Source organism: Pseudophryne corroboree, chromosome 6 (genome assembly GCF_028390025.1).
Source record: "Pseudophryne corroboree isolate aPseCor3 chromosome 6, aPseCor3.hap2, whole genome shotgun sequence".
NCBI lineage: Eukaryota > Metazoa > Chordata > Amphibia > Anura > Myobatrachidae > Pseudophryne > Pseudophryne corroboree.
In genome coordinates, this window is record NC_086449.1 from 738942955 (window position 1) to 738969145 (window position 26191).

Genomic DNA, 26191 nt, shown 5'->3' on the forward strand with positions numbered 1-26191 from the left:
CTCTCCGCTGGCTCAGACAGTCCGACTCCCCGGTGCTGGCAGCTCCGGAGGCAGGGAAGAAGGAGGAGGGAGGGGGACTCTGGATCCGCAGCAGCGCAGTGTGATTGGTAGCGCCGCCGCATGCAGCTGTCCCTCTCCTTCCGCATTGGCTGGCCGCCGCCGCTGTGAATGCTGGGATGAGGGAAGCGCATCCTAGCATTCACAACGGCAGCGGCCAGCCTATGCGGAAGGAGAGGGACAGCTGCAGCGGCGCCACCACCAATTACATAGCGCTGCTGTGGCTCCTGAGTCCCCCTCCCTCCTCCTCCTTCTCCCCTGCCTCCGGAGCTGCTCCTCGCCCTCTCCTCCTCCGCCACACACAGGCGGCTTGTAATGAGTCAATTTGACTCATTACAAGCCGCTGGTTTGGAATGTGGGCAGTTGCGCCCTCAGGGCGACTGCGCTGTGTGCCAGGCACACCTGGCACGCATGTAGTTTTGGCTCTGCAAAGAAGATACTTATGACACATAATCTGTTTCATAAGTATTTGCTTTGTATTATACTAGCCATTTTTACCTTAAAATTAGGTTTGGGAGGCACCGCACCGATAGTGGTGCCTCCCGTTGTCGATAGGAAAGGTGCGGGAGCGGGGGGCAGTCAGGGACAGGGCCAAGCCATGGGCAGTAAAAGCCCATTGAAAATAACATGTAAAGCGGCACTAGTTTAAGTGCCTCGGTGACAGGGACGTGCTTTCACTGCACATGACAGCACACCCCTGTCAGTCAGGCAGATGTGATTGGACAGCGGATCTGTCACTGGATACAGATGTCCAGTGATGGATTCGCTGTCATCACTCGTTGGGTAACAGGATGTGCGGTGGAGATGCGGGTGTTAGCGGCGGCAGGACCAGGCGGGGATAGTTGGCATGATGGCAGGCCTGGATCTGCCTGTCATTTTGCAGAGTTCGACAGTGGAGCGGAGCAGTTCCAATTTAAAAAATGGTGCTGTTAGCGTCATTTTTTACATTTAAGGTGGCTACTACGAGCCAATCACGGCTCGCCGCGTCATCGCTCCTCCCCTCTGGGCTGGCATATAGAAGCCAGCATGAGGCATTGGCTGTCAGTCCGCCGGCGGGGAGGGAGCATGCTAGAGCTCCCGAAGACAGAAGACACCGGGAAGCCCAGGGGAGGCGGCGGCCATGGAAAAGAGCTGTTCAAAGGCCTCCGCCCCCCCAGGTGAAGACGCAGAAGCCGTGGGGAGGCGGCAGCCCCCCAGGTGAAGACAGAAGACTCCGGAAGTCCTGGGAAGGCGGCGGCCATGAAAAAGAGCTGCCCAAAGGCCGCCGCCCCCCAGGTGAAGACCGTGTACAATAAACTTTTTAAAATAAAATGTGTCTTGTATTTATTTTAATATTTTCTTTACAGGAGGACTACAGGTGCCAGCTGGCCCTGAATGTCCGGGCATGCAGGCACTTGTGGTTCACCAAGTGCCGGCATGCTGGGGCAGGCTTGCTGGGACCTGTATGCCACCTGTAAAGAACAATATTAGTACATCATGAACCCCGCACCCACCGCCACCAGGAAAACCGGGCATAGCATTGGGCGCTGGTTGTTGCTCGGGAGGGGGGGACTCCATTAATTTTTTTCTGGGGTCCCCACTTTCCGAGGAATTCTAGCCAAGGGCTAACTGGTTTGGGGGGTTAATGTGATGGCAGTGGGACCCCACACTGAGTGTCTCCCCTGCAATGGCATTTCCCCCCTGGCTGGTTCAGCCTGGTGCTGGTTTTGGTTAGCATTACTGCACCACAGCACTAAGGACATAGGTTCGATTCTCACCATGGCTCTAACTCATACTTACTGACTTTATGGTTGCTCTCTCCAGGAGAGAGCACGAGGTCGGCTCAGCAGGGGGCGGATCGGGGTAGTGACAAGCAGAGGGGGCGGAGCAGGGATGGGGCGAAGGTGGGGGTGTGGCTGATGTATTGCGACAGTTAAGCCATGCCCCCGCTGTGTAATGCCCCTATTACCAGCATTACACTGCAGGGGGCGTGGCTATGATGATGCGATTCAACAAGAATCGCGTCATCGACTGCCCGGACCGACCACTTTACTCACTAAGTGGGCGGACGGGCAGGGGGACCACAGAAATCGGGAGACTTGCCTGCTCTTCCGGGGGAAGGGTCTCCCGATTTCCGGTAGAGTAGGCAACTGTGCTCTAACTATGTGGAGTTTGTATAATTTCTCTGTACTTGCGTGGGTTTCCTCTGGGTACTCCGGTTTCCTCCCACAATCCAAAAATATACTGCTAGGTTAATTGGCTCCCAACAGACTTAACCCTAGCGTGAATGTGTCTGTGTACATGTGGTAGGGAATATAGATTTTAAACTCCACTGGGGCAGGGACTGTTGTGAATAGCCAAATATTCTCTGAAAAGCACTGCGGAATATGTGTGCGCTATATAAATAACTGCTAATTAATAAATAATAGTACACATCCTTTGATAATGGATATGCATTATGGGCAAAGTTTACAATAAAAGTCCAGTGTGATATAAAACAATATAAGAATGATTACTCTGTTCGCAACCACTGTAGGCATGTCTCTTCTAACCAGATACCAGTCAGATAACATTTACGCATAGTTAAAGTACAATTTATGGCCCTCATTCCGAGTTGATCGGTCACAAGGCGAATTTAGCAGAGTTACACACGCTAAGCCTACGCCTACTGGGAGTGTATCTTAGCATCCAAAAATTGCGACCGATGTATTCGCATTATTGCGATCACAAACTACTTAGCAGTTTTAGAGTAGCTCCACACTTACTCTGCCTGTGCGATCAGTTCTGTGCTTGTCGTTCCTGGATTGACGTCAGAAACACACCAAGCGTTCGCTCAGACACTCCCCCGTTTCTCCGGCCACTCCTGCGTTTTTTCCGGAAACGGTAGCGTTTTCATCCACACGCCCCTAAAACGCCGTGTTTCCGCCCAGTAACACCCATTTCCTGTCAATCACACTACGATCGCCGGAGCGAAGAAAAAGCCGTGAGTAAAAATCCTATCTTCATAGCAAAGTTACTTGGCGCAGTCGCAGTGCGACTATTGCGCATGCGCACTAAGCGAAATTTCACTGCGATGCGATGAAAAATAACGAGCGATCAACTCGGAATGAGGGCCTATATTCAGTGCAATGTAAATTGTGCAATTCTGTTCCATGCAGTTTTTTCATGGCCCACCGGAGGGCAGCATGTACATACTTTACATCAGATAAAGTTTCATTTTTTAACCCAGGGATTCCCAACCACAGTTCCCAAGGTACACTTAAGGGCCCCATACACTACAACGATATGTCTGAGGCTGAAGTCGGAGGCGGTTTCCCTTAAACTCTCCCGGGATCTTCCCGGGACTGGTTCCATATGATTTGGTACATTTTGCATGCGATATATCGTATGCGATCTCAGCCATGCCTGCGGAAACCGACATATCATGAGTGCAGCACTAACGATCTAGGGGAGCTGATCCGACCCTCACGGATCGGATCGAAAACACATCCAAAATGCCCGATTTCACTCGATATATCGTCCCGAATTGGATGAAATCGGGCATTATCATTCTAGTGTATGGGGCCCTTTACAGTCCAGGTTTTAAGGATAGCCGTACATGAGTAAAGGTTGCTCAATTAGTACCTCAGTTATTTTGATTTAACCATCTGTAAAATAACCATCTATCATGCACAGATATCACTAAAACCTGGACTGTTAGTGTGCCTTGGGGACCGAGGTTGAGAAACACTGTTTTAACCATTTAACTGAGGATTGTTTTATCAAATGTCCCTCAAAAGCAGTTTGTTTATTATTATTTTAATTTAAGTTAAGCATCTTTAAAAATGAATTTAAATACTTTCTTTTGAAAAACAAAATATATCTATGGAGCATGTCCATAGTCCCCCACATTAAACTTACCTTCCTCCAGCCAATGGCTTTCTGTGTAATAGGTCTCCATTTCTGTACATACCTAGGCTTACCATACCATCCATTTAAACTGGGACACTCATGGATAAACACAGGATCTATGGCTGATTAAAAGCAGGTAAAATGCAGGCTTGAAGTAAGGCAACCACAGATCCTGTGTCATTTATTAGTGTTGCAGTTTAAATGGATGGTATGGCATGCCTACGCAGGGATGCAGTCAGGATACCGACAGATGGGATCCCGGCGCTCTAAATACTGATGCCGGGTGAATCATACTGAACCCCATATACATACCCTCACCCAGAGGCGTCATGAGGTGGTGGTGGGGGGAGGGGGGGGCGGCCCGCACCCGGGTGACACCAAACAAGAGCCGCACACCTCGCACCTGCTGCATTCCCTTCATGACACTGTCACTGACACTGTCAATGTGTCAGCACAGACCTGGCCGCGGCGCACTTGCACCTGCTTGGGGAGGGGGGTGTTGGGTGTCATCGTAACTGTGCCGCGGCGGATGGAATCTTCTTGTAGGCGGGGGTGTATGATTTTGAATTGGCGGGGGGCGATTGTAACTGCAGTGCTCTATTTGCGTCTGGCACCAAGCACTACAGTTACGATCGCACCCCCGCCTGCAGCAAGAAGACTCCGCCATGGCACAGTTATGATCGCATCCCTCTCCCCTGCTGACTCAAACACACCGCTTGCAGCTTGCCATTCTCCTCACCACCGCCGGCCACATCCTGCTCACTGCCGCCGGCCACGTCCTGCACATTGCCGCCGCCGCTCACCTCCGCTGCCCAGGGCCTTCAACTCTGCTCCGCCACCGACTACACCCCCCTCCGAGAGAGAGAGACAGCAGGGACAGCAATAGAGAGTGTGACAGCAGGGACAGGGAGAATGACAGCAGGGACAGTGACAGTGAGAATGACAGCAGGGACAGTGACAGGGAGAGTGACAGCAGGGACAGTGACAGGGAGAGTGACAGCAGGTATAGGAACAGTTACAGGGTCATAGGGAAGCAGGGTAAGAGTACCTGTGCAGAACTGGTTAAAACTGCGATGATCAAGAGTAATTTTTTTGTTTTTTCCTGATAACTTGGAAATTTGTTTCTTGAATATGGTTAAAATGGCTTTGCAGCTTTGTTTTTTTTCTGAATATTGAGCGGTAAAGAACATGTAGTGACCAGGAAATCTGATCAACTATAACACAGGTTCTTAAACTCGGTACTCGGGACCCTAGACAGCTCATGTTTTCCAGGTCACTTAGCAGGTGCACAGGTGTAATCATTACTGGCTGACACATTTCAGAAGATCCACAAATGGAGTTAAATATTTCACCTGTGATTTTGTGAAGAGACCTGGAAAACATGTACTGCAGGGGTGGGGAACCTCCGGCCCGCGGGCCGTATACGGCCCGCGAAGCCGTTTGGTCCGGCCCACCAGCTTGTGTCAGTGAGACACGCTGCCGCTCAGTCCGGCGGCAGCGTGTCTCAGCTGTCAGAACAGGGAGGAGAGCGCGGCTGTTGGCTGGGAGCGGCGGCGTGTAGTACTTCAAACCAGCCGCCGGTCCGTGAGCCAATCAGAGCTCGCGGACCGGCAGCCAATCAGGAGCCGCGGCTGCTGGTGCGCGAGCTCTGATTGGCTCTCGAACCGGCGGCTGGTTTGAAGTACTACACGCCGCCGCTCTCACCCGACAGCCGCGCTCTCCTCCGTGTCCCGAAAGGAGCACGGTAAGCAGCACGGAGGGGAGGGGGGAGGGCATCTGTATACCTGGCACTGTGGGGGCATTTGTATACCTGGCACTGTGGGGGCATCTGTATAACTGGCACTGTGAGGGGCATTTGTATACCTGGCACTGTGGGGGCATCTGTATACCTGGCACTGTGGGGACATCTGTATACCTGGCACTGTGAGGGGCATTTGTATACCTGGCACTGTGGGGGCATCTGTATACCTGGCACTGTGAGGGGCATTTGTATACCTGGCACTGTGGGGGCATCTGTATACCTGGCACTGTGGGGGGCATTTGTATACCTGGCACTGTGGGGGACATTTGTATACCTGGCACTGTGGGGGCATCTGTATAACTGGCACTGTGAGGGGCATTTGTATACCTGGCACTGTGGGGGCATCTGTATACCTGGCACTGTGGGGACATCTGTATACCTGGCACTGTGGGGGCATCTGTATACCTGGCACTGTGGGGGCATCTGTATACCTGGCACTGTGAGGGGCATCTGTATACCTGGCACTGTGGGGGCATCTGTATACCTGGCACTGTGGGGACATCTGTATACCTGGCACTGTGAGGGGCATTTGTATACCTGGCACTGTGGGGGCATTTGTATACCTGGCACTGTGGGGGCAATTGTGGATCTGGCACCGCACTATTGGGGGCATATGTGTATCACGTCCCATTTTAACTGGCCACACCCATTTCTTTGGTGCGTGTGCGCCTCCGGCGCGCACACACAGTACCTCTAAGGGGCAGACCTACTGGGGGGCAGGGTAATTTTTTAAGTTGAGAATTTTTGTATGGCCCCCGAAGGATTTTATAAATATCCAAATGGCCCTCGGTAGAAAAAAGGTTCCCCACCCCTGATGTACTGTGTGGGGTCTTGAGGACAGAGTTTGAGAAATTATGAATTATAAGCTTACTTGTCCAATCTACCAAAACATCTGGGAGACTCCCCAACTTGGAGAGAGTCTTCTGGTTTATGGAAAACTGGGCAAGTCTCCCACAACCTGCAGACGCCAACACTTCTCAGATGAAGCGGTCTGAACAAGGGGCGAGGCAAATCTGGGAAAAGCGGCAGAATTAATGGGAAGGGTGTCATGCCCACCTCAACCTCCCTCTCTGCGGTCATTCCGGAGAGGGACTTGCCAGAGTCTGCCAACACTTGAAGCCACTGAGAATTCAGACCAGAATGCAAAGTGATTATGTGCAGAAGACGCTACTATGAAAAGGATTGTATTTAGTAAAATTAGCAAGAAGGCGTTTGCACTCCAATACTTTTGTCAATTTTGTAAAAAGCAGAATCTGCAATCCTTACTGAATTAGGCCCTTAATCCATTTCACTGTTATGAAAATAATATCCGAAACTGTCATGTTTGTGAAGAGCGGTTTATTTGCATAGAACAAAAGCATCATATTAGTGCAATACATCAGAAATATCTATAAATACAGCTTATGACATCGTTTGCAACTCTACAAATAAATAAATAAATATTGCAACCCTCCCCCAGAATAAAAGTTTTAGTTTTTCTAAAAGCTGACAGACGTCTGCACCCATCCACAACATAATCTGGAAAACCCCACATTCATGTATACTGAACATGCCTTGTAGCAGTTATCTATTTCGACCTCCTCTCCTGCAGGTGGCAGTATGGAAGTACTGTAACAATGGAATTATTGGTAATAGTGGACATAGTACCTACACATAATGGAGGCAGACACTCTGTGGACAGAACTAATATTTATGAGAATGTGGCCATTAATTTTACTAGGAGACAGAACTGGTTTCTAGCAATTAGTAGGCTACATACTGGGTTCCTCCCACAAGATGGCTGCTTCCGCTGCGTGTTGGTGACACATACACTGTCATACTCTCCAACATTTTACACATGAAAACCGGTACAAATTAAGAAAGGGGGTGTGGCCACGGGTAAATGGGCATGGCCACACCCCCTTTCCTATACTTTCAATGTTAATTGGGAGAGTCAAAAATCGGTACAAGGCCCTTTTTGACAGGTACAGACCATAAAAAAGGTACTGTATCTGCAAAAAGGTACAGTTGGAGGGTATGCACTATAATGCGGTCACATTTGCATGTTTCCCAGAAACCTTCTAGTTCATATTTGCCTACTTTTCAGAATGGGCAGAAATTGGGAGGGTGGCCTACGCTCCTACGAATCCAGGGAAATGTAAGAAAATTCTGGGAGAAGTATGAAACGTTTCAGCTTTAGTTCTGATTTACAGTGTGCCCTATTACTGTCCTGACAAAAATGTATGTAATAAATTGAGACCTTGACATTGAGACCTGACGGTTTAACTATCTACTGCATGGATTCAAGACCTGCGAGTGCCGCTGCTTTCCCCCACTTGTTACAATTTCTTTTGATGGCAAGTTGGACTTTGTTTGTGAGTGCCGGTCACCTACCAATTAAAATATATATATATATATATATATATACACTTTGAAAAACAGTATTTTTTATTATTGACTTTTAATGGCAAAGCAGGACTGCCTGTGAAAAGCCACAGTGTATGCATGCCCTACCCATGCTACACACCTCACAATATTGTAAAAAAGCAAGATTGGTATAAATAAGCCCCAACCACAGCACACCCAGAAGCCCCCAACCTGCATCCCTTTTATTATAGCAAGGCCACACCCCTTGCTGGGTGCAGGAATTGTGAGCATGCCACCAACAAGAGGGAATGTTGGGAGGTACTTATAATTCTCAACCAACTGTTGATTTATTAATCTACAACTGGATTTCCATATATGTGCAACCTAACCTAAAAGGCCAGCATTTGCAAACACAATGGAGTCACTTCAAATTAGCCATGAATCAGATTACAGCACAAGTTATTGTGCACATATGCGGCACTTATGGCAGCCCAAGACTCGCTGATCTATGAATCTGGGATTAAATAAGGTTCCGTTGCCAGCATTTCTCTGCCATTGCAACGGCACTTCGCACCGCTTGCACCTAATTGAATCAACCCCAATATTTGAGCCTAATGTAAAAAAAGGGGCATTTAAACATACTACCCCTAAATAGTTCATAATGCATATGACAATATACCCCAAGCAGCCTCATGAAGGCTAAACTGTAAGCAGAGACAAACAAAATTGTGGCAAACTTTTGTGCAAATCAACTCTTGCGGCAGTATATGTCGTTTCACAGAGAGGGCCAAGGTGACACAATTCACTCTGCTTGTGGCAGGACAGTCCGGGTTTGAGGGTGGACAGGTGCTGGATATGTGAATACGCACTTGGTGACTATGACCCCGACCACTGTGATGTAGGCATTCCCGTTCTGGAGGAAGTTTGGTCACATCTTAAGTTGGACATACACATATTGGAATTACTGTATGAAGGAGGCTAATACTCCCTGATGAAAGGCAGGTGGTTATTGAATTGTGAAGGAGACTAATACTCCCTGGTGAAAGGCATGTGGGTATTGAATTATGAAGGAGACTAATACTCCCTGATGAAAGGCATGTGGGTATTGAATTATGAAGGAGACTAATACTCTCTGGTGAAAGGCAGGTGGATATTGAATTATGAAGGAGACTAATACTCCCTGGTGAAAGGCATGTGGGTATTGAATTATGAAGGAGACTAATACTCCCTGATGAAAGGCAGGTGGGTATTGAATTATGAAGGAGACTAATACTCCCTGATGAAAGGCAGGTGGGTATTGAATTATGAAGGAGACTAATACTCCCTGGTGAAAGGCATGTGGGTATTGAATTATGAAGGAGACTAATACTCCCTGATGAAAGGCAGGTGGGTATTGAATTATGAAGGAGACTAATACTCCCTGATGAAAGGCAGGTGGGTATTGAATTATGAAGGAGACTAATACTTCCTGATGAAAGGCATGTGGGTATTGAATTATGAAGGAGACTAATACTTCCTGATGAAAGGCAGGTGGGTATTGAATTATGAAGGAGACTAATACTCCCTGGTGAAAGACATGTGGGTATTGAATTATGAAGGAGACTAATACTTCCTGATGAAAGGCAGGTGGGTATTGAATTATGAAGGAGACTAATACTCCCTGATGAAAGGCAGGTGGGTATTGAATTACACCCAAATATATTATTAAAGGACACAGGTGTTAAAAATGTGCATACATACATTATATAAATAGTGCAAGATTGTATCATTGTTTTAAACATTTTTTTTGCAATGTCTCATGCTAGCTCCTGGCACCCAAACAATATAATTTGATCAAAAAATATTCACTTATTAAAGAAAATCGCTTATTTTAAAACAGTGTAGAAATACATTCTGCAGTTATTAACTAATTTACAATTCTATTTTAAAGTTGTCTTCGTATGTTTCAAATAACGAACTCACTATTCAGCCACTTCTCTTGCTATATTTCTGGTTCAAATCCAGGAATCTGGCATTTTTTTAATGTAAACTGATTTTAATTGCAATTAGTAGAATATAGCACCCTTCAAGTGCTGATTTTCGTATTGGTGTAAAATAGTTTTAAAAAGTTAAAGCAGATGGAATGTTTTTGGCTTTAAATAGCATTTCTCACTTACAAAAAGTACAAATAGGTGTCTATTCATGAATCAGTGAAAAGTGTGAGGAAGTGAGCCTGTGGAGAAGTTACCTATGGCAACCAATCAGCATTGAAGTAACATTTATAATTTGCATACTATACAATTGGACGGAGCTGATTGGTTGCCATGGGCAACTTCTCCACAGGCTCACTTCTCCACTCTTTTCACTTCATGAATAGACCTCGTAGTCCCTACTATTTATCCAATTCATTAACTAAAGCAGGCACTATATGGGCTGATTAATGTCATACTTGCCACATAGGTGATGTAATTGGACCAGATTGTTCCTAAAGCCCCTGATCCCATCCAGCATCACTGGCACATTCTGCTGTCATCCATAGTCGCTGAATTCATTTTTGGGCCATACACACTGCAATATTGGACAAACTGGCCGACATCGCAGTGTGAATGGCCAGATGCGTAACAATAGTGATATCACTGAGGCACTTTTGTGAGCAATACCCATGAAGCCCTGGTTCCTTGTGAACTGATTAGCTGCACTATCATGTATGTCACTTCAGTACACAAGATGGCTACCACCACTGTTTTGAGGTGATATATTTAACCAACTAGAATGTAAACTGCCTCACAGAAAGTGAGCAAAGACTAGAAAAGTGCTTTATGGGTTACTGTATGGCTTTTATTCATTTATTGACATTTACTTATAAGCGACAGCATATTCCGTTTTGCTTTATAATCTATAACAATAGCCAGTATGGCAGCTTTCTCCATAGAACAGCAATTATTCGCTATACAAGTGCAATATTCTAGTGTATGTGTGTTGATTTGTCGAAATAAAGAGGTTATTAAGCAAATTCCAGCTCCAGACATGTAAAGGCACTTATACATTATAATGGTAATCACAGAGGCTGGCAGTGCATGCTGGGAAATAGTGACGCATATAGAACCAAAGGTTAGCTACCTTTGTTCTGTATAAAATACCGTTTATCATGCCTCAAAATTATTTGGTTATATATTATACAGTATATTTTTGTTTTCTTTTTGTATTATCTTTCTAGTTCTCCCTTATATTTTAATTTTATAAATATTAAATAAATATACTATTTAATTGACAAAGAACAAAATGTTTCTCTTCACAAATCTAGTGCAATATTTGAAAGTAAAGTGAATGGATTTCCATTCTGTGCAATGGTTAGCATAAGGCCCATATCTATAATCTCCATGCCGCTCAAAAGTTGTCATGAAGCCTGACAACTAATTGCTTTGACTTATGTATGAATTGATCAAGAATGTTTGCAAACTACAACCAAATGTCTCTCTATGTTATTGTGGGGTAGATGTAATAAACCTAGGAGAGAGAGAAAAAGTGGAGAGAGATAAAGTACCAGCCAATCAGCTACTGTCACTTTACAAGCTGTGTGTGACAGTAACCGGCCAATCAGCTACTGTTACTTTACAAGCTGTGTTTGACAGTGTTGCGTGAATTGGTCAGTACTTTATTTCTCTCCAATCTTTGATACATCTCCCCCTGTAACTGCAACTAATTTAATAAAGATAAACTAAATGCATGTTATGTCTTCTTTTTTAATGTTATAGGAGACTTGTTGTGGCAAAACGCTACTCTATGGAACTGTGCGTAGCCTAGTTATGTGTATGTATTCGATACTACTAAAAATGTAGGCACACGTACTTAAAAAAATAGTAAACACACAAATAGTGTTTATATTTGCATGGTTGTATGTTATTAAAATGTGTATTTATATTATCTGTATATACACACTGGCCCTCATTCCGAGTTGTTCGCTCGGAGATTTTCATCGCATCGCAGTGAGAATTCTCTTAGTGCGCATGCGCAATGTTCGCACTGCGACTGCGCCAAGTAACTTTACTATGATGAAAGTAAGTTTACTCACGGCATTTTCATCGCTCCGACGTTCGCATTGTGATTGACAGGAAATGGGTGTTACTGGGCGGATGCACGGCGTTTTAGGGGCGTGTGGCTGGAAACGCTACCGTTTCCGGAAAAAACGCAGGAGTGGCCGGAGAAACGGTGGGAGTGCCTGGGCGAACGCTGGGTGTGTTTATGACGTCAGCCAGGAACGAAAAGCACTGAACTGATCGCACAGGCAGAGTAAGTCTGAAGCTACTCAGAAACTGCTAACTCGTTTGTAATCGCAATATTGCGCGTACGTCGGTCGCAATTTTAAGAAGCTAAGATTCACTCCCAGTAGGCGGCGGCTTAGCGTGTGTAACTCTGCTACATTCGCCTTGCGAGCGAACAACTCGGAATGAGGGCCACTGTACATGCATGTATAAACACTATGGGCCAAATGTAATAGAGTGAGTGTTTCAGAAAGTGAGAGATTTGGGAAGGTTTTTCAGTTTTTTTTAAAGTGGCAATCATTTACACTGCAAAACCAGGTTGATCTTGCTGTGTAAATGATTGCCACTTTAAAAGAAACTGCAAAACCTTACCAAATCTCTCACTTTTTGAAACTCTCACTCTATTACATTTGACCCCATGTGTGTGTTTTTACAGTTTTTTAAGTACATGTCTACTTACTGTTTTATTAAAATACCCTATTTATAAAATACAATGTGTACAAAACATTGTCATTTAGTTTTCTGTTGTCTTATGGTAGAAATACAGCATTTAGATGTCTCCGTTACTTTGCAGCATTAAAGGTTTAAAATGTTCCAGAGCGGAAAGTAGCTCTCAGCTATAAGGGCTGGCTGCCTATTGTAATGAATAATTCAAAGGTACTAGAAGGTCTAGGGGCTGTGAAAGCTTCTAATACTTTCTTACTGCATATTTTAATGATAGAATTCTGTGTTATAGACACCAGCGTTTGGAAGTATTCTATTTTAAACATAGGTAAATTAGAAAAAAAAATTGGTGACAATGATTGTAAATCATCTTATCAAGGAGGACATGACTTTTCTTAGAAATAGTTTCAACTATAGTACCTACTATATGTTAGGTATCCATTACTCATGTATAAATTAAATCGGTTGGTGCTCGGTTTGAATGGTTATTTTCATAAAAGTATTGGCGTGGATGGGCTTTCCTTGCGATAACAATTTCTATTGGGTCATCAGGGTCCACCTTTTTATTCTGACTATGTCTTAGATGCTCTTTAGCAAAGTAATCTTTGACATCTTGGGGACTCTTGGGTGTTGGGTAATTTAGCGTTGTCCTGCCTGCTTTTACTATACCCCATGGATCGGGAAATGATTCAGCACTTCTAGTGTGTCGAACAGGCTCCGGAGTGATAAATCTGGTGATTGGGATTTTGTTCTCCATGGACAAAAACTGAGAATAGGGCGGTAAGTCCATTCCTGGGCGGAAAAACTGTTTTGGCTTCTTCAGGCTCAGCAGGTAACTGTGTGTTGGAGAATGGTAAACGTCATGGCGGTTTTCCAGCGTTTCGTGCTTAAATACACAGTCGTCATAGCTGAAGTAGTGCTGGAAAACAATCACATTAATTGACCTTAGTGTGGTAGAGATAAGAGTAACAAATCATTTTTGTTTTTCTAGCTTAGTTTAGAAAATTAAAGTACATTTTTAATTTATTACCTTATATTAAACTTTATAAATAATCCCCCACTGTATACTAATAGGGAAAGTTGAAAAGAAATTGTATTATTTTGAGAAAGTGAATGAAATTCAGCTATCAGTGGTCTCTCTACACTGTACGTCCTAAGACTCCTAGATCAGTTGCTGAGGGGAACATTTTCCCCCTTTTTACAGCATGTGGTACCAATATTTTTTTTTAAGGAACATGGCCACATCTCCCAAATTTTGCCCACACCACAGTGCCCGAGCACTTGTTGGTTCTCAATGGTCCTGTACGCCAAATTGCACGTTACTGTCCAGTTACACCTTTTCTGTTGTAAGTATAGATGCAATAGAAATGTGTAGAATTCCGCTTTGCCCGAATTTGTGCACTCTCAGTTTGTGGTTTGCGCTCCTCAACACTATACGCTCCTCAAACAGGTGTGTGTGTTCAACAGTACAAGTTCATAGTGTTTTATGTACTAACTGTATTAAAATGACATTGAGAGTTGTGCTGGACAAGACATTCTTCTCCTGTAATCCTGGCATCAACATTTACTGGGAGGGAGGGATGGACTGCACACCCTAATTCTAAACATAATAAGAGGTGCTACCATGCTGATACTTGTAGTGTCACACAGAAAAAAGAGAAAAAAGCAGGTGCACACTCTGAACACTAAGGGGTCTATTTATTAACATTATTTTTACTAAAATAATGTGAAAAAGGGTGTTTTCACACCCGTTTCACATTATTTTAGAATCACCTGAATGTATTAAGGGGCATTTGGAGCAGTTTTCATGAAAAACTGCTCCAAACCCTTTAATTCACTTTTTCTCTGACGTCCTAGTGGATGCTGGGACTCCATCAGGACCATGGGGAATAGCGGCTCCGCAGGAGACAGGGCACAAAATTTAAAAGTTTGACCACTAGGTGGTGTGTACTGGCTCCTCCCCCTATGACCCTCCTCCAAGCCTCAGTTAGGTTTTTGTGCCCGTCCGAGCAGGGTGCAATCTAGGTGGCTCTCCTAAAGAGCTGCTTAGAAAAAGTTTGTTAGGTTTTTTATTTTCAGTGAGTCCTGCTGGCAACAGGCTCACTGCAACGAGGGACTTAGGGGAGAAGAAGTGAACTCACCTGCGTGCAGGATGGATTTGCTTCTTAGGCTACTGGACACTAGCTCCAGAGGGACGATCACAGGTACAGCCTGGATGGGTCACCGGAGCCGCGCCGCCGACCCCCTTGCAGATGCCGAATAGAGAAGAGGTCCAGAAACCGGCGGCAGAAGACGTCTCAGTCTTCATGAGGTAGCGCACAGCACTGCAGCTGTGCGCCATTGCTCTCCGCACACTTCACACCAGCGGTCACTGAGGGTGCAGGGCGCTGGGGGGGGCGCCCTGGGCAGCAATGTAATATACCTATTCTGGCTAAAATATATCACATATAGCCCCTGGGGCTATATGGATGTATTTAACCCCTGCCAGGTTCCAAAAAAACCGGGAGAAGAAGCCCGCCGAAAAGGGGGCGGGGCCTATTCTCCTCAGCACACAGCGCCATTTTCCTGCCCAGCTCCGCTGCGAGGAAGGCTCCCAGGACTCTCCCCTGCACTGCACTACAGAAACAGGGTAAAAACAGAGAGGGGGGGCACTTATTGGCGATATTTATAATATTTGAGCTGCTATAAAGGGAACACACTTATTAAGGTTGTCCCTATATATATTTATAGCGCTTGGGTGTGTGCTGGCAAACTCTCCCTCTGTCTCCCCAAAGGGCTAGTGGGGTCCTGTCTTCTATCAGAGCATTCCCTGTGTGTCTGCTGTGTGTCGGTACGTGTGTGTCGACATGTATGAGGACGATGTTGGCGTGGAGGCGGAGCAATTGCCTGTAATGGTGATGTCACCCCCTAGGGAGTCGACACCAGAATGGATGGCTTTGTTTATGGAATTACGGGATAGTGTCAGCACGCTACAAAAGTCGGTTGACGACATGAGACAGCCGGCAAACCAGTTAGTACCTGTCCAGGCGTCTCAGACACCGTCAGGGGCTGTAAAACGCCCTTTACCTCAGTCGGTCGACACAGACCCAGACACTGACACTGAATCCAGTGTCGACGGTGAAGAAACAAACGTATTTTCCAGTAGGGCCACACGTTATATGATCACGGCAATGAAGGAGGCTTTGCATATCTCTGATACTGCAAGTACCACAAAAAGGGGTATTATGTGGGGTGTGAAAAAACTACCGATAGTTTTTCCTGAATCAGAGGAACTGAATGAAGTGTGTGATGAAGCGTGGGTTACCCCAGATAGAAAACTGCTAATTTCAAAGAAGTTATTGGCATTATACCCTTTCCCGCCAGAGGTTAGGGCGCGCTGGGAAACACCTCCTAGGGTGGATAAGGCGCTCACACGCTTATCAAAGCAAGTGGCGTTACCGTCTCCTGATATGGCCGCCCTCAAGATAGGAGGCTGGAGAATACATTAAAAAGTATATACACACATACGGGTGTTATACTGAGACCAGCAATCGCCTCAGCCTGGATGTGCAGTGCTGGCGTGGCTTGGTCGGAGTCACTGTCTGAAAATATTGATACCCTGGATAGGGACAGTATTTTACTGACTATAGAGCAGTTAAAGGATGCATTTCTTTATATGCGAGATGCACAGAGAGATATTTGCACTCTGGCATCAAGAGTAAGTGCGATGTCCATATCTGCCAGAAGAAGTTTATGGACGCGCCAGTGGTCAGGTGATGCGGATTCCAAACGACATATGGAAGTATTGCCGTATAAGGGGGAGGAATTATTTGGGGTCGGTCTATCGGATCTGGTGGCCACGGCAACGGCCGGAAAATCCACCTTTTTACCCCAGGTCACCTCCCAGCAGAAAAAGCCGCAGGCTTTTCAGCCGCAGTCCTTTCGTTCCTATAAGAACAAACGAGCAAAAGGACATTCCTATTTGCCCCGAGGCAAAGGAAAGGGTAAGAGACTGCAACAAGCAGCTCCTTCCCAGGAGCAGAAGCCCTCCCCGGCTTCTACAAAGGCGTCAGCATGACGCTGGGACCTTACAAGCAGACTCAGGGGCGGTGGGGGGTCGCCTCAAACATTTCAGCGCACAGTGGGCTCACTCGCAGGTGGACCCCTGGATCCTGCAGGTAGTATCTCAGGGTTACAGGTTGGAATTCGAGAAGTCCCCTCCTCGACGTTTCCTAAAGTCTGCTTTGCCAACGTCTCCCTCCGACAGGGCGACGGTATTGGAGGCCATTCACAAGCTGTATTCTCAGCAGGTGATAGTCAAGGTACCCCTCCTACAACAGGGACAGGGGTATTACTCCACGCTATTTGTGGTACCGAAGCCGGACGGCTCGGTAAGACCGATTCTAAAGAGAAGGCGTCTTAATTATCCCTTACTTGGACGATCTCCTGATAAGGGCAAGATCCAGAGAACAGCTGGAGGTCGGAGTAGCACTAACCCAAGTAGTGCTCCAACAACACGGGTGGATTCTGAATTTTCCAAAATCCCAACTGATCCGGACGACACGTCTGTTGTTCCTAGGGATGATTCTGGACACTGTTCAGAAAAAGGTATTTCTTCCGGAGGAGAAAGCCAGGGAGTTATCCGATCTAGTCAGGAACCTCCTAAAACCAGGAAAAGTATCTGTGCATCAATGCACTAGAGTCCTGGGAAAAATGGTAGCTTCTTACGAAGCGATTCCATTCGGCAGATTCCATGCACGAACTTTTCAGTGGGATCTGCTGGACAAATGGTCCGGATCGCATCTGCAGATGCATCAGCGGATAAAATTGTCCACAAGGACAAGAGTGTCTCTGCTATGGTGGTTGCAGAGTGCTCATCTGTTAGAGGGCCGCAGATTCGGCATACAGAACTGGGTCCTAGTGACCACGGATGCCAGCCTGAGAGGCTGGGGAGCGGTCACACAGGGAAGAAACTTCCAGGGCGTGTGGTCAAGCCTGGAGACGTCTCTTCACATAAATATACTGGAGCTAAGAGCAATCTACAATGCTCTAAGCCTGGCAAAACCTCTGCTTCAGGGTCAGCCGGTGTTGATTCAGTCGGACAACATCACGGCAGTCGCCCACGTAAACAGACAGGGCGGCACAAGAAGCAGGAGGGCAATGGCAGAAGCTGCAAGGATTCTCCGCTGGGCAGAAAATCATGTGTTAGCACTGTCAGCTGTGTTCATCCCGGGAGTGGACAACTGGGAAGCAGACTTCCTCAGCAGACACGATCTGCACCCGGGAGAGTGGGGACTTCATCCAGAAGTCTTCCACATGATTGTGGTCCATTGGGAAAGACCAATGGTGGACATGATGGCGTCCCGCCTCAACAAAAAACTGGACAGGTATTGCGCCAGGTCAAGAGACCCTCAGGCAATAGCTGTAGACGCTCTGGTAACACCATGGGTGTACCAGTCAGTGTATGTGTTTCCTCCTCTGCCTCTATTACCAAAAGTACTGAGAATTATACGGCAAAGGGGAGTAAGAACGATACTCGTGGCTCCGGATTGGCCAAGAAGAACTTGGTACCCGGAACTTCAGGAGATGCTCACGGAAGATCCGTGGCCTCTACCTCTAAGATGTGACCTGCTTCAGCAGGGACCGTGTCTATTCCAAGACTTACCGCGGCTGCGTTTGACGGCATGGCGGTTGAACGCCGAATCCTAAGGGAAAAAAGGCATTCCGGAAGAGGTCATCCCTACCCTGGTAAAAGCCAGGAAGGAGGTGACTGCACAACATTATCACCGCATTTGGAGAAAATATGTTGCGTGGTGTGAGGCCAGGAAGGCCCCGACGGAGGAATTTCAACTGGGTTGATTCCTACATTTCCTGCAAACAGGATTGTCTATGGGCCTCAAATTAGGGTCCATTAAGGTTCAAATTTCGGCCCTGTCGATTTTCTTCCAGAAAGAATTGGCTTCAGTTCCTGAAGTCCAGACTTTTGTAAAAGGAGTACTACATATACAGCTCCCGGTTGTGCCCCCAGTGGCACCGTGGGATCTTAATGTAGTTTTGGATTTTCTCAAATCCCATTGGTTTGAGCCACTCAAATCGGTGGATTTGAAATATCTTACATGGAAAGTAACCATGCTACTGGCCCTGGCTTCAGCCAGGAGAGTGTCAGAATGGGCGGCTTTATCGTATAAAAGCCCATATCTGATTTTCCATTCGGACAGGGCAGAACTGCGGACGCGTCCTCACTTTCTGCCTAAGGTGGTTTCAGCGTTTCACCTGAACCAGCCTATTGTGGTGCCTGCGGCTACTAGCGATTTGGAGGATTCCAAGTTGCTGGACGTTGTCAGAGCATTGAAAATATATATTTCAAGGACGGCTGGAGTCAGAAAATCTGACTCGCTGTTTATACTGTATGCACCCAACAAGCTGGGTGCTCCTGCTTCTAAGCAGACGATTGCTCGTTGGATTTGTAGCACAATTCAACTTGCACATTCTGTGGCAGGCCTGCCACAGCCTAAATCTGTCAAGGCCCATTCCACAAGGAAGGTGGGCTCATCTTGGGCGGCTGCCCGAGGGGTCTCGGCATTACAACTCTGCCGAGCAGCTACGTGGTCAGGGGAGAACACGTTTGTAAAATTCTACAAATTTGATACCCTGGCTAAGGAGGACCTGGAGTTCTCTCATTCGGTGCTGCAGAGTCATCCGCACTCTCCCGCCCGTTTGGGAGCTTTGGTATAATCCCCATGGTCCTGACGGAGTCCCAGCATCCACTAGGACGTCAGAGAAAATAAGATTTTACTTACCGATAAATCTATTTCTCGTAGTCCGTAGTGGATGCTGGGCGCCCATCCCAAGTGCGGATTGTCTGCAATACTTGTACATAGTTATTGTTACAAAAAAATCGGGTTGTTATTGTTGTGAGCCGTCTGTTCAGAGGCTCCTACGTTTGTCATACTGTTAACTGGGTTCAGATCACAAGTTGTACGGTGTGATTGGTGTGGCTGGTATGAGTCTTACCCGGGATTCAAAATCCTTCCTTATTGTGTACGCTCGTCCGGGCACAGTATCCTAACTGAGGCTTGGAGGAGGGTCATAGGGGGAGGAGCCAGTACACACCACCTAGTGGTCAAACTTTTAAATTTTGTGCCCTGTCTCCTGCGGAGCCGCTATTCCCCATGGTCCTGACGGAGTCCCAGCATCCACTACGGACTACGAGAAATAGATTTATCGGTAAGTAAAATCTTATTTTTTTTAGTAAGCCACATCGCATTCCCCATACTTATAATGGGAAATGTGATGTGGCCAAATTTACTAAAAAAAAAAAAAAAAGTGAAAAAATACCGCAGTGTGCCCTGTGATAATCTCGCCATTTCAGGCTGGCGAGATCACAGGGCAGCACTGTGATAGGGAGAAATTTTCCCAGCTATTTCTGCACCTGGCAGAGAAAGCTGATCGGGACCCAGCTCCAGTGATCAGTTATGCGTGTCTGATGGACACAGAAGCTGATCAAAGTGTAAAAAGGAAAAAAAAATGGAAAACCCCCCCAAAAACCATACTCACCTGTCCAGGGAGCCGGTGTCCGGTGCTCCGGTGAGCGCTGCCGGGTGCCCATGTGCTGCAATGTGACTCTGGTGCAGTAAAGTGACGCTGCAAAGCGGCAGCGCACTTTACAGCACCAGGGGTCACCGCAGCACACAGGTTCCGGTGCCCAGCAGGAGCAGCGTGGACCGGCTCCCTGGACAGGAAACTTTATTGATCTGCTGGGAGGGGGGTCCCTGGTGCACGGGGGAAGTTGCGACGGGGGGGGGGGGGGGGGGTCGACCAGGCGGCGGAAGTTGCGTGTGCAGCAAGACAAAAAAAATACCACGATGATGCTGCGGAGTGTCATCGTAGGGACAGAGCTTGACCGCAAGCTCTGTCCCTGCATGCGATAATTGATACATCCCTGTGATGTAATCAATTATCGCAGTGCGAGTTTGGGCGATTTTATCACCTGTCATACTGATGGTGATAAATAGGCCCCTAAGAACACTGGCAATTATAATAAACTCTGCAATTTAACATGGACTAAAATTAAGATTCTGAGCATAATTTTTGTCCAAAAAATATGGGCCTATCTACCATCTCCAGGTGACCTCAGCAGATGGGTCCCTAACATTCCTAAGGTTCAAGTTCAGGGTACTGGACTCCCTGGGCCAGCACAACCCAACCGGCCTAAGGCATCACACTAGTGAGAAGTAGCAGTTTAAGTATTAAAAGGTGTTACATTGATAAGAAGTAACAGCTCAGTACTAAAAGTGTTACATAGGTGAGACGTAGTAATTAGGGTGCTAAAAAGTGTTTCATTGGTGAAAAGTAGTTTAGGTATTAAAAAGTGCCTTGGGTGTTTTTAATTAGTATAGGGTCCTTGCATTTGCAAACTACATATTGGAATAGGCTCTACGAATGGTAAGTCCTGGATAAATGTATATAATATGTCAGTATTAGGAATGGGTCCAGGGTGTGGGGCCCCCTGGGTTGGTGTGGCTGGGCTGCTTCAGGGCATCATTAATGTAACACTTAATCTAATACTTTTTAGTACCTAAACTACTTTTCACTTATATAACACTTTTTAACACTCTAATTACTACTTCTCACCTATGTAACACTTTTAGTACTGAGCTCATACTTCCTATTAATTCAATACCTTTGACACTTAACCACTTAACTGACGATTTTTTACCAAAAAAAGCTCCAAAATTGACGTTTTTTTATGAGTGAATTAGGTGAAGAACATAAATGTAACCTTATCCAAAAGATTTTAGTCAAAAAAAGGTAAAATGTAAAAATTTTTTTTCAAATATCAGTTCTCTAAAACATCGGAACTTCGGTCGGCAAGAGCGGTAACATCGCGACCATCGCAATGTTACTTTTTACCCCCAAGACAGCTGCCAGGTACGTAGTGGTTGTTGGGGGTGGCTAGGAGGGGGGGGGGGGGGGTTTACACTTTCCCCGCGGCTGCTATAGTCTGCAGCCGCTGGGTGGGGGGTCCTGCCGTGCTGACCAATCAGCAATGATCGGCAGCACGGCAAACACTGGGGGAGGGTGCAGGGAGGCAGAGGGACCTACTGGCCCCTCAGACAGTAGCAGCGGAGGGAAGTTTCTCTTCCCTGCCACTGCAAACACTGTTTATCTGACTGGTCGCATCCTGTGCAACCAGGTCAGATAAAACACTGGCTGGTATGGTCGCATCTGATGCGACCATGCCAGGCAAGTAGTTAAACTGCTACTTCTCACTAGTGTGATACTTTGGGATGGTTTGGTTGTGCTGGCCCAGAGGATCCTGTGCTCTGGACTTGATCCTTAGAAATGTTAGGGACCCACCAGATGAGGTTACCTGGTCATGGCAGATGGGGCCCATATTTTTTGGCCAAAATTATGCTTAGAACCTCAACTTTACTCTGTGTTAAATTGCAGAGTTTTTTATAATTGTTCTGATTGACAGTTTCCTTAGTGTTTAGAGTATGCACCTGCATTTTCTATTTTCTCTGTGTGGCACAAACATGTACTGTAAGTGCTACATGTAATTGTATGGACATTATAAACATAAAGGGCATTATTATTATGCAAATCTAATCTCCACAGTCCTCAGCATTATGTTATATGGCTTTATCTCATTCTGCTAAGACTTTCCTGTTTTTTCAAAGCATCATCCTAATTCAACATCCATTAAGCAACATCAAACTCTAATGATTTCAAGAGAAAAATGCAACAACCAGATATTACATAACTATATTAGGTATTATGTAAGTAAACACTGCATTACGTTTTTCGCAAAATATTTATTACCTCTAGTATTTTTCTTTATTATATACTACAACATAATTGTTCAGCATTTAACATGGCACCTGACCAGACAATACTGTGTATTACTAAAAACTTTATGCAAAGCACTTTGAATCCTTTTGGACAAAAGCGCTATATAAATAAACATTATTATTATTATTATTATTATTATTATCATATTTACTTACAGATCCAAAGACATTGCCAGATTTATCCATACACAGGTAACGTCCGCTTTTAACACCTGTGATGATTACCTTGCCGGGAGACTCTGATTTAATCATTAATGCGCCTGTAGGGAAGAAAACACACAAAATAAAACATATGTATACATTGTAAAGGCAATACAATTAAATCAATCAATCAATCAATCAATCAATCAGTGTCTCAAATGTAATATTTCATCATGTTACATCTCAGAATGTGGGATAAAAGTGCAACATATTACATGAGGGATATTTACTCTCCTGCTGTCTATTATAAAGATATTACAAGTCACCAGTGAATTAATCTCTAGTGTAACAAAGGGGAGAGAGGGAGAAAAAGAAAGAGGGGAATGAGGGGGAGTGGTGGAGACAGAGAGAAAGAGAGAAGGGAGGAAATAGAAGGGAGGGAGGAGAAAGAGAGAAAGAACGGGGGGGGGGGGGGGGGTGTTGCAGGAGAGAGAGAGAGAGAGAGAGAGAGAGAGAGAGAGAGCAGGAGGGAAAATGAAAGAGAGAGAATGCTTTAATTTCATAAGGACAGAAAACTCCATGGACGATTTATAAAATTAGCTGATAATCAGAGATTTGCCTATTATGTCCCAACATGAGGAAGCTGTCTCTGGTTAGCAGAACGGAGGCAATTCATTTGATTTAAAAAAAGGCTCTGTTTTAAAGTCCAAATTTGGAAAGCTTTTATCAGATTAGTAGCTTTGATGTAGTTTAATGTATGCATTGTATTAGCAAATACGCAAGGACCACCCTTGCTAACTATGGGGGTAATTCCGAGTTGATCGCAGCAGCAAATTTGTTAACAGTTGGGCAAAACCATTTGCACTGCAGGTGTGGCAGATATAACATTTACAGAGAGAGTTAGATTTGGATGGGGTGTGTTCAAACTGAAATCTAAATTGCAGTGTGAAAATAAAGCAGCCAGTATTTACCCTGCACAGAAAAAAATAACCCACCCAAATCTAACTCTCTCTGCACATGTTATATCTGCCTCCCCTGCAGTGCACATGGTTTTGCCCAACTGCTAACAAAGTTCCTGCTGCGATCAACTCAGAATTACCCCCTATGAATGTTGTGCATTATATGGTAAATTCTGATATTTGAAGTGACCTTAGAGAGCTGTATGAAGTCATGCAGCCTCATGCTTTTCTACAATCATGAAACATCTTGGTGACTTATAACATCAATATATCTTGCAGTATACAGTATATTATAAGAATATGGAATATTGATGGTACACCAATTGGCTATTGTAGCCTATCTTTCATTAAATGTGATGTATGCTTTGGTATAGCACATCAGGACAGATTCCCTAGTGCGTAACTGCTGTGCAAATGTCATATACTTGGAAACACCTGATTTTGAGTTCTCTTATTAGTAATTAGTGGTAGTTTCTAGAACTTTTACATCCATGGGAAATAAATGTTCTAGATAGAACCTTGAGGATTCTTCTTTAGTTGCCTGTTTCAGAAATTCCCCTACACAAATACCGACTTAGAGTTCTCTGTTAACTGAAAAGTAAATGTTCTAGATCTTATAATTACTGGGAAATACATTTCTGGAATAACTGCACAATCAAGGGTGTGAAACTCTTCAATATTGTCAAAAGAAGCACTCAAGCCCATTCCTGCAAAAATTCTGCAAATGTAATCTATTAGTGGTATATTTACTAACATTTTTAGAAGTGGAGATTTTGCCTATAGCAACCAATCAGATTCTACATGTCATTCATCAATCGCCTTCTGGAAGATAGTAACTAGAATCTGCTATGGGCAACAAATCCACACTTTAGTAAATATACCCCTTAGACTTAGAGTATTGTTAGTTTTAAAAAGTTTTTTATCAGAGTAGAATTTTTGACCCATTAATAGTTGGGTTGAGGATGTCTATCCCACCTCCCCCTTGGCTTCCTTGCCTCTTGCCCCTTACTCCCACTGTGTATGACGGGGATGGGACAGGTCATAGCCAAGCCAATTATTATATAAATGAAACCACCAGGGCAAGCGTTGGAAAATCAATATCATCAACTGAGAGAATCTTCCAAATATTTTTTTCCATTTTAACAATAAGCTGTCACAATACTATTATACACTTTGTACAATTTCCTAAAGTTTCCAACAAGGTCCTTAAAATCTCATATAGTCAGGTTAATTGGTTTCTGAATAAATTAGTGTATGTTATAGAAAGTGGAGATTAATGTGAATGAATAAAAATTCTGTGATTGTAAAGTGCTGTGTATTTTGTTGGTGCTATATAACTAAAAGATAATGATAATTCATCCTAGTAATATTTCTCTTAATGTCAAATATATACAGACTTTTTTCAGCTATAAAAGAACATTAAAAATAAAATATGTGACAGTAAAGAATAATTATCGTATTTGTTTAATGTGTAAGTATCCAGTGTATGTATGTATGTATGTATGTATGTATGTATGTATGTATGTAGGTATGTATGTATGTATGTATGTATGTATACAGAGATAAAAATTTTATACTGGTGTAACTTTTTTTAACTTTTTAATTACTTTTTCAATTAGTGTTCTTAAAAGAGATCAGTATTAAAAAAATAACAGCAATAGATTAGTGATATATTTTTTGACCGTCAGGTGCAATAACAATGATCAGACTTACTGTAAATGGTCTGATGAGGCGATCCATCAATATGCCCATCGTGATTGATCTGCAGGTGGAAGCTGTTCCATTCCGTCGCTGTGTACAGGTGCATCAGTCTGTCTGGTGTTCCCCATCCTGAATTTACTACTGGAGAGGAATTGGGAAATGCAACACTGACCTTTAAACTACACAGGGCAAATAGGAAGAGCCTCAGCCTAATGCCTTGCCTGATGCTGGACATGTCTTTATCTTCTTGGGACAGATGCTGGTGAAATGTGATCTTCTGTCCTCAAGTCTGAGGCTTAGATGCTTCCCAACTTTTTTGCAGTATATATAAAGGCTTGCAGCACAGTGACATCACACAGGAAAAACTTGTTATGAACATCCTTTCTGTCGTAACAGCAGAAATTTAAGAGAGCCCTGAGACATAAAATACTTAAGGAAGGACAATTCACGTATATGTCCTGGGAAAAATGCATTGACAATATTTTCTGGATTCTTTTTTTGTTTGTTAGTGTAACATATACACACATACACACAACTACATATATACAGTGTATATATATATATACAGTATATATATATATATATATACAGTATATATATACAGATATTTATATTAACTAAGATATGTGTGTGAACAGTGCAACAAATTATCTATATATAATGCTCCAAATGGAAACTTAAATAAACTCTATACAAATTTCTAAAAGAAAAGTAATATTGTCCAAAGAGGTTAAGGAACGTTCTATCATATAGGTACCTCCGCGACTCATAACTGTCCGAGGTGTCATCAGGAGATGG

The 26191-nt window shown here is 44.7% G+C and overlaps 1 protein-coding gene across 1 annotated transcript; it reads right to left on the reverse strand.

Annotated features, from left to right (window-relative positions):
• Window positions 1-12734: 12734 nt before the first annotated feature.
• Window positions 12735-25628, reverse strand: FGF23 (fibroblast growth factor 23). The gene is made up of 3 exons (XM_063930573.1): window positions 25406-25628; window positions 22749-22852; window positions 12735-13678 (listed from the first exon to the last, which is right to left on the reverse strand). Exons 1-3 carry the CDS (start codon window positions 25626-25628, stop codon window positions 13205-13207), a joined length of 801 nt encoding a protein of 266 aa, XP_063786643.1. The 3' UTR covers window positions 12735-13204.
• Between the last annotated feature and the right edge of the window lie 563 nt (window positions 25629-26191).

What these genes read in the sequence shown, in the direction of transcription:
- FGF23 (XM_063930573.1), bottom strand. Translation starts at nt 25,628, where the DNA reads ATGTCCAGCATCAGGCAAGGCATTAGGCTGAGGCTCTTCCTATTTGCC. An exon ending in GCCTCATCAGACCATTTACA is followed by an intron (nt 22,853 to 25,405) that starts GTAAGTCTGATC and finishes TCTTCCCTACAG; the next exon opens with GCGCATTAATGATTAAATCA. An exon ending in CTGGCAATGTCTTTGGATCT is followed by an intron (nt 13,679 to 22,748) that starts GTAAGTAAATAT and finishes ATTGTTTTCCAG; the next exon opens with CACTACTTCAGCTATGACGA.